At 47.1% G+C, this 9,303-nt stretch overlaps 1 protein-coding gene across 1 annotated transcript; it reads left to right on the top strand.

The window, feature by feature from the left end:
- Positions 1-143: 143 nt before the first annotated feature.
- POLDIP2 (polymerase (DNA-directed), delta interacting protein 2) lies at positions 144-7,534 on the top strand (the record flags this gene model as incomplete). The annotated part of the gene is made up of 10 exons (XM_009587832.1): positions 144-242; positions 933-1,030; positions 1,866-1,962; positions 2,416-2,491; positions 3,092-3,199; positions 3,439-3,575; positions 4,630-4,656; positions 4,842-4,967; positions 5,378-5,457; positions 7,061-7,534. Coding segments are annotated over 10 exons (963 nt in total), but the record flags the coding sequence as incomplete, so codon positions are not given.
- Between the last annotated feature and the right edge of the window lie 1,769 nt (positions 7,535-9,303).

The raw sequence follows: 9,303 nt of genomic DNA, 5'->3' as shown, positions 1-9,303 counted from the left end.
AGCCTAGTGCTTAGTGGGGCTCTCGTGGGGGATGCGTGAGGGGGGTACGAGGTGGGGGGCCGTGCTTGGGCAGCACCTGGGACTTGGGTGCTGTGTGGCCCCTGGCCCCAGGGGCTGGTTCAGCCCCTGCACACCCACCAAAGTATCTCTCTGCTCCTAGGAACCGTCCAGAGGGCAAAGTGCTGGAGACCGTGGGGGTGTTCGAGGCACCGAAGCAGCACGGCAAATACGAGACGGGTCAGGTAAGCAGTTCTGGGGAGCGGAGCTGGCCCTGCAGGCTTGTTCCACAGAGATCAGGTAGCCGAGTGATTTACTCGTAAGGAGGCTGCTGCATTGTAGCAGAAGGCCAGAAGTTTCACAGTTCAGTGCTCCTTGTCTCTGCTGTGTCTGCAGTTTGTCAGTCATCTGACAGTAGCAAGTTGATAAGGATCTGCAGCATGACACAACTGTTCTACAGTGGCATTTGCTCCACTGCTTTTATTTAAGGGTTTTCTCTCTCTAGGAGCAAAAGAGACAATCACTGAGTTTGAGAAATAACAACTACACTTGTCGTTTCTGGGCTTATGACTCACAGGTCTGTTTCTGTGAGTGGTCTCTCCCATGCTGGTCTCCTTTCTGCACTTCTGCCGTTCTGTTACTGTATTACTGGTTTAGTCATTCACTTTTATGGGATAGAGATGACATGAATTTCTTCTCTCATCCCAGACTGTTTATGTTCTCTCTTTGTTTCTGCTCTGGGTTCGCACAGTGGTGATTCCCCCTGTGTTCCCATCCCACGCAATCATACTGTTTGTAAATGTTTCTAGTTTTATCTCAGTTAACAGATTTTTAAAAATTCTGTCGGAAAAGGGATTTTGGCTTCATGTTTTCCATTGTATCTAAGTTGATTAAAGCTTGCTGTGTATGCAAATCCAATTATTTGTTCCTTTCAGCTATTTCTTCACAGTGTGTTTGGCTATCGAGGAATAGTCCTGTTTCCCTGGCAAGCCAGGCTTTATGATCGAGATGTGGCTTCTCCTGTCACAGAAAAGTAAGGATTTGTTCTGGTTTATATGTTGTAATCTTATATTTACATTTTGTAGCGAGTTTCCTGGTTGGGGTAAACAAGTCTTTTTAAGGAGGACAATGGTATGGGTCTGTTTTGCATGAATGTAAACTACAAGAGAAGTGCATAAAGAAGAGACATTGCATGAGTATTAATTTTGTGTTAATTAGAGACAGGATGGAAGTATGAAGGATGAGAGTGTGTGTGTATGTGTGAAGGAAATAAACAAAACCCCAGACACAACAAACCATGCTCCTGGCATTCTTTGTTATAAAAAAACCCTTTGTGTTGCTTTTTGAGTTAGGTCTAGGCTCCTGCGTTAAAATTGTAGGCTGCTGCTTCTGGAGGTTGCCAGTGAGCTGGATTTGTCAGCTGCCTCCCCAGTTTCAACCCACTAGGCAAAGTTCGTCCTTCTTGTGGAGTGAGTCACTGTTCACTTCTCTCCCCTCTTCCACCCATTTTCCCCTTGGCCTGTCTTGGAGGTGGGTGGGTGTGCATTTGGAGTCGGGAAGGAATGAGGAGTAAGCAGAGAGAGAATCAGAGGGCAGTAGAAATACCCACCCCAAACAGGAGACTGGACTGGGCAGGAAGAACTTCTGAGTCGTCTGAAAACAGAGCTGTTGTGCCTGTGACAAACACCGTTGATTGTCATCTCGGCTCGTCTGTCGTTGTGCGCGTGGCTGACATGAGTTTAATTGAATGATTTCAGACTGTGAAATGTATTTTAAAAAAAATAATCGTTTATGAATGTGCTTGGTCCTGGTAATAACAGTTTGCTGCCATCCTGCACTTGAGCTCAGTGCTCTGCTTTTCTTCTTAGAAGTGAGAATGCAGCAGGCCATGGTTCCAAAGAGGTCAAGGGCAAAACGCATACTTACTATCAGGTGCTAATAGATGCCCGGGATTGTCCGCATATAGTAAGTAACCAGTAACCTTGGTATTGAAACTCAAATATCTTTGCCTATATGAATGCTTTAGATGGACAGGTACTTAAAGAAAATGGCTACGATGGCTAACTTGATTGTTCAGAGTTTTAGGACAAATTTGTTCTTCAAGTCATATTTTCCCCGAGAAAGAGAATCTGGAACATCATGATGGTTTTCTGGATCATGTTTCCCCTTTCCAACCTTATTTCCTCATCCTGTTGCATACAGGTCATTATGAATGTGGGTTGCAGCACTGAAAATGCTCTTCATTTATTTGAGTGGAGAATTAGTCTAGAGGAATTAAAAGGAGAGATGTTCTGAGGTGAATTGGTTAAATAAAATAAATGTTACACACTTTAGAAATCCCAATAGTAAACTGAAATGTGGCTGGAAACTGGCCCACAACAATCCACACAGAAAGACGTAAGTCTCCCTTTTTCTCAGTCCCAGAGATCACAGACAGAAGCAGTGACGTTCCTGGCAAATCACGATGACAGCAGAGCCCTCTATGCCATACCAGGTGAGTAAAATGCACCTGTAACCTCTGTGGAGATGTGGATTGTCATGAGGTGAGGTCAGAAGAGTCGCCAACAGTCAACTTTTGCCAGTGAAGCAGCAGGTCCTACAGGATATTGCTGTAGTGGATCTGTCTGTGGTTTAGGGCCATGTTAGAAACAACAGAATGACGAAACTACATGAAGCCCTTTTGGATAGATGGAAGTTGGGCAGACTCTGATCAGGCACAAGCATACCTTGAGCTCTTGAGATACAGATCCCGTACACATACCTTGTTGCATATGGGCTATTCTACTTTATTACCAGGACAGCTAGATCTCTTCTTGTCCTGTGCATTTCCTGCCTGAAGTCCTTTTGTGACAGTGCAGTCACTTCCCAGGCAGTGTGTCTTTATCAGAGAAATCATTCTATGGAGAAATCTCGCAGGAGAATGCTGCCAAGGGTTATTACTGGCCTGTTTCCTCCATTCTTGCATGCAATTTTGGCTGCTGCTGCCAAAATCCTTTTCTTAACATCTCAGTAGTGTGATCCATTTCTCTGTCAGGAGACTTCTGAGCTACTCTTCGCTTGGGAAGTTCAACGGCTTTTGGGGTTTCTTTTTCAGGTTTAGACTACGTAAGCCATGAAGACATCCTTCCCTACAGCTCCACTGATCAAGTGCCCATCCAGCATGAACTCTTTGAGAGGTTTCTCATGTACGACCAAACAAAAGGTAATTTCTGGCTTCAGAGGGAAATCTTCAGAGCCAGATACTTGAGGTATTCTATGACAAGTATCCAGAACCCATCATCTTGGATACAGTGTGAAAATCTTGGTCTGGTTTGGGGTTTCTTACAGTAAAGCCTCCTTTAAATAATTTTTGTAACTACGTGAAAGGAGTTGCTTTGAGGGGAAAGCACTCTGGTTACAGCATGCCTCTCCTCATAAACTCTCATCTTTCCCTCCCCACAGTTCCACCTTTTGTAGCAAGGGATACACTGTGTGCATGGCAGGAGAAGAACCATCCCTGGCTAGAGCTCTCTGATGTGCACCGAGAAACCACAGAGAACATCCGCGTCACAGTCATCCCTTTCTATATGGGCATGAGGGTAGGTCTGTGTTGCGTGTCGCTGTGTTAGTTCTGTGATCTGTTTAACTTGCATGTTTTTCTAAGATTCATTTAATGACTGAAGGTACCTTCTGCTTACTGGAGAAATTACTTTTTAATCGCAGTTGCATTTTCATTGTCACTATGTTCAGCAGAGGTATGAACATGAAACTATTTTGTCATATATTTTTGGAGAACTGCTCCTGCAACTTAGCTTTTGCTTGTTATTTGCAGGATGGCAAATACACTGTACTGTTCTGCACAACAGTGTTGGCAAGATATTTAGGAAGATTTTTAGGAAGGCTTGTGAAATGGTCCTTTACTGCCTCAGTCACAGATGAGTGTGTGCGTAACGGGTGGCACCAAGGCCATCTGCCCTATAATGACAGACATGTCTGTTATCCTGCCCAGTGGTGAGGTGCTGTGGGTGTCTACCCCCGTTTCCTGGCTCTAATGTGGGTTAGCGGGTTTGGCTAAAGCCTTCTAGATTTAGCTGATAACCATGTGCTCTTTATAGTGTAAGAACTTCGTGTGGACCGTCCAAAATAATGAGTCTCCAACAGACTTCTGAGTGGGAGGGCTGGGAATTACCGCAGCAGTTTGATTTCCAAGTCCAGACGAGCACAGCTGCCGGGGAGCCTGCGCTGTGGCAGGTGGATGTTTTGGTGTGGAATTGCAGCTTCTGTGGAGCCCAACTGATGTTTGTCCTAACCTTGTCAGAAAAACAGGTGCCCAAAGGCAAGGAAACGGGTGTTTCTAGATCTGTAGCAAGTGCGTAATTAACATGGAGATCAACCCTCTGTAGTCACGAGATCCTTGCAAATCTCCCACCTCATGATTACATGTCTAGAGCAGAGCCAGTGCCAGGTGGTAACTGATGGACTGCTTCGGAGAGCAGCTGTCTTTGTGCTCATGTGAGTTGTCTGTATCCATCTGGCATTGATTGACAGGAGCGAGAGCCCCTGTGCTTGTGCTTGTGCTGTGCTGACAGCTGAAGAGGTTTTGGCGCCGAGCGTTGAAGGGCAGCTGCTAAATTCTTTTGTTTCTCTTGACAGGAAGCCCAGAATTCCCATGTCTACTGGGTAAGTGCCTTTTGTTTCACAAAGCAGCTAAAGGGAAGGAGTTTATTTGCTGTGGCATCATTGCTGTGTGATAAGCTCTGAGGGAGAGTGGCCCTTGCCTGGCAACTGTTTCCCAGTATCGGCTATGGGTTAGCAACTGTTTGCAGCTGATTCCAGTTCTTGATAACAGTCTTTCTTCTGTCCAGTGGCGCTACTGCATTCGCTTGGAGAACCTTGACAGCGAAGTGGTACAACTCCGAGAACGGCACTGGAGGATATTTAGCTTGTCTGGCACCTTGGAAACGGTCAGGGGCCGCGGTGTTGTAGGAAGGGTAGGTATCGTATCTTCTTTTGGGAAGCACAGCCCTTTGCTGGAGTCCTCTTGCTTGGATTGATTTGCCAGTAAATTGCTTAGTGGGCAATAGAAATAGATGGAATAGGAAACTGGCAATGAAAAAAAAAAATCAGATGAGCTTTTCATCTGTTGTTAGTATGCACGAACCGAAACTTCACACTGAGCATTAGAGAATGATCCTAAGTGACTGGTAATGGGAAAACTGGAATAATATGTGATTCTGGCACTTCTCACTGGGCAAGTTGCTTGCTCTGTAATTGGTAGCGATGCTCAGGTGTGGATCTCTCTGGTTTTCTTCTCACTATATAAATTTCCTGTTGATGCCTGTCCGTGGAGAAATGTTAAGATCGGTTGCTGAGGCAGAGTGGTCTCTCTTTGTCTTCTCAGGAGCCAGTTTTATCCAAAGAACAGCCGGCATTTCAGTACAGCAGTCACGTCTCCCTGCAGGCATCCAGTGGTCACATGTGGTAAGAAGCACTTACTACTGCAGTAGTGGTTTAGATGTAGGACCCCACAGCGCTGAGCTGGGACAGTTTTGCAGTCTGGAGTTACGGCTGAAGGGTGGGTGGAAGTGGACTGGACTGGACATATTTGATAGTTAAAATTTTTATGAGCTTCTCTATAGCAGTATCCCAGTTAGTGATAAGAAGATCTGTTGATTTTCTGCATCAAGGCTCTGTTCCTCAGACAACCTTGCTCAACCTGTTCCAGGCTAATTTATCCTCCTCCTCTGGTCTGTGCTAGACTAGATTTGAAAAGACGTGAAGCAGTTCTCTGTCATCTTCTGCTATCCTCAGTTTCTGTTCCTTTCGGTCTTTGGTGCAAGAGGCAAGGCTTCATGCTGGTGTTTCCCTAGGCAGCAGGGATGTGTGGGCTGGTATCCTCTCTCTTTGGAGAGGACTGGGCTTTGATTCTGTCCCTGAGTGAAGCTGTGCAGTTCTGTGTCCACAAGGAATTGGCACGTGGGGTTATTCCCAGTTTAGGCCAGATAAGTCTTAACTGGTGTTCCGAGTCCCCTCTTCTGTTAAGTGCAGGTAAGAAAGTGCTCAGCTGAGTTGTTCTTTTCCTGTGCCGCAGGGTTAAAGCAGTTTCCCTCCGTTTTGCATTTCAGCTGGGTTAGCATATTTAGTGTCATCTCTGTGTGGACCAGAAATGCACGGCCACCTCTTGCCTTCTGTACAACCGGTCTTTCTGGCTTGCATTTTTTGAGTAAATCTGTTTCAGAGTTAGGCTGCCTTGGAACTGCCTTTGAGTTGGGAAAAGCAAGAGAGGAGCTCTTTGCCTATAGGATATACCCTTGTTTTCCATGTTAATGCATTTTGAATTGCCTGAATGCATGCCCCGGGGAGTAAAACTAGCTTGTTTAGTAGTTCTTCCCTCTTTGCATGCATCCTGAAGAGAAAGAGACAAAAGTTCTGCAGCTCAGAAGCTGCTCAGCTTGACTTCAGGTGTTCGATTGTGTCCTCTCCGTCATGAGAACCTGTTAGTTTATCTCTACGATCCTCTTGTCCATGTCATGTTCTGCAGTACAGTCATCTGTAGTTCAGGGCAGTAAACAAATTCTTTGTTTGTACAAGGACAGACAGATTCAGTTCTGAAATGTCCTTTCTGAAATGCAAAGCAGAAGCTATTCCAAATTACATCTGTGATGGGATTTCATATTGTTGCAGACTTCTTACCCAGTGGAGCTTCTGCCAAGAAATATGAATCTGAATTTACGTGTAATCAGTTTGTAAAAATAGCTCAGATGGTTCTGTCTCCTGTGGGGTGGGAGTTAGGTAAACACTGCCGCAGACGCGTGGTGCGTGCTTACCTCCTGGAGGCTCCAATCATAACATCTTTATTCAGGAAATGTATATTAGAGATGTGATGTAAACCGTTCGGGAGTCTTCCAATAAATGAGTCATCTTGGCAGGCAGATGTCCTGTACTTGCTGCTGGATTGGCCTTGCAAATGCAGCCCCAGAGTCCCTGCGCCGGATATGGAAGAGCTCATGTCTTACCTTCTTGCTGATGATTCCTAGCTGTATTTGTCCCTGGCCTCAGCGTGATCACTGCCATTATTTTGCAGGGGTACTTTTCGATTTGAGAGGCCTGATGGCTCCCACTTTGATGTCCGAATCCCACCCTTTTCTCTGGAAAGCAACAAAGACGAGAAGACCCCCCCCTCCGGCCTTCACTGGTAGAGCAGACCGAGTGCCGAGACCCACAGAGACCTGTGTGTGTTGTAGACCTTTGCCTCCCCATTATGCTGCAGCCAAGAACACGGAGCTTTTAAACATTTTAAACCATTTTTGTTTTAACTGTTGTCTAACGGGGAGGTTTTTTTGAACTTTAATACTGGCTCTCTCGGGCTGCTTGTAAACATAAGCTGTGTTACAGTTAACCCTTCCCTTTGTGGCACCTGCTGGGCTTCAATCTGGGGGACATAGATCTGTGCTGCGTCAGAAGACTGGCCCCCTCAGCAGGCCTGGACCCTTTCCAATGTGTTGTGAATTCTCTGCAATGTGAGGTTTCTTTAATAAACTGGCCCTTCCAGTTGCAACCAGTCTTCCTTTATAAACCAAGGCCTAGGCTTTGCATCCAGCCTGCCCTGGCTTGTTGCTCCCTTCCTCGCCCATGTCAGCCCAGACTTCTTGCCGCTTCAGAAGGCAGCAGTGAGGATGTTTTCAGGCGCAGGAATGTGAGCTCAGCCTTCCTGCAATGCAGCTGCTTTCTGGGATTTAGCCAGCGCGTGGCGGAGCAGCCTGTGAGCTCCACTCCTCGTTGCACAGCTTGTCTAGGCTGTGCGCTGGAGCGATGCAAAGCCTGTTTTGTTGGAAAAGAGAGCGCAGAGCGGGGAAGGCGGGTTGGCAGGTGGTGCTGAGCAGGCTGCCACGGTGTCTTGTGTGCGTAGAGCACCGGGCTGCGTGTTGTGATCGTACAGGAGAGCTGAAGGGGGTCGTCCCCCTGCAAGGGCTTGCCTTGCTGCAGGGATGTACATCCCAATTGCTGGAGGGTACTTCCCCGCTCATGCTGCGGCTGTAACTGTATTTCTTGGTAGTTTCTGCTTTGGCAGGAAGAGCTTGTTTTAGCTTGCCATGCTGTCAGCCACAGTGAGGTTGTGCTTGGTTTTCTGCTCCTGCTTGCTCGGCTCGGCGAGTTGTGATTTTTAGTCTGTGCCGAGAGCCCTGCAGAACCGCGCAGGTCAGTGAAATACCTGTAAGCTTATGATGTATGGATTTGCGGGGAATTTTGCTTTTACATGTGAAGGGCCTGGTCCACAGTGCAAATCAGACGTTAGATCTTTTACAAGTTCTGAGAGAGAGAGATCTGGAGAGACATTAGCCTCCGTGGAGGGGCCCTTCTGGCTGTCTCTCGGTTTCCAAGGCCAGACTTACGGGTCACTTGCAGGGGCAGAGCTGGCTTTGTGATGGGAACTCTAGGCAGAAAGTTTCAAACCTTTCTCCTTTCCCTGGTCTTGCTTAAATGACAAGGTATGACTAACTCACAGGACTGATGTTTTTCTTAATTCAGAAGTATCCTAGTTATCCCCTCTTCCCCCGAGTCCTCTCTGAGCAGCCTCTTCGCATTTGGCTCTGCAAGGCAGTGCTGTGGCAGTGCTATGGGCCATCTCGGCTGATGGACAAACAGCCTTTGGAGATGACAGTGGGAGAGACTTGCATGCTGTCCTGCAGCCGGTGCATACCTGTATAGAGAGGCTTAACTACTACTGCTTAAACAGTGTCACCAGTCTCTTAATTTTGTCTTCCTTCCTGTCAGGTAGGACATGCTATTTACATTGCTTTTAGAGTTGAAAGGTTTAGACAACCAGCCTGCTTTTAGGGGTAGAAAAGGATCCAGAAACAACAGCCCACAGCTGACCACCCCATGTTGCCACTGTCGTGCTGATTTATTCGCAGGAGGAAAAGGGGGGGATGACACCTTATGTTCAGAGGAAGCGGGGACCTGTAGGAACCCGCTTTTTCCCCTCCTGTGCAATTGCTCAATGGGATGGGAGCAGCAGCTGCCCTGCCTCTCCCTTGGGTTACCAACCTTCAGCTTTACTGGCAATTGCAACACCACAGTAAATGTTTAACCCTGTTGCTCATGTGCCTGCATTTCTGGGGTGCTGTGGACCTAACGCTTCCAATAACAAGCAGAGAGAGTTGTGTTCCTAAGTGGCAGCGTGGTCCTGGGGGCAGGGGCTCTGCCAGCGTGGTGTGTTTGGTGTGATGTGCCACCAGGGCACCACAGACATTCTTGGCTGGATAACGATTGGCAAGAACCGAGGTGACCAGCGCTGACGGTAACAAGCGGGGCTGGGACGAGGTG

The sequence above is a fragment of the Fulmarus glacialis genome, unplaced genomic scaffold, assembly GCF_000690835.1.
Source record: "Fulmarus glacialis isolate BGI_N327 unplaced genomic scaffold, ASM69083v1 scaffold8961, whole genome shotgun sequence".
NCBI lineage: Eukaryota > Metazoa > Chordata > Aves > Procellariiformes > Procellariidae > Fulmarus > Fulmarus glacialis.
Note: the sequence above shows the minus strand (reverse complement) of the source record. Positions and strands in the feature narration are given on the sequence as shown.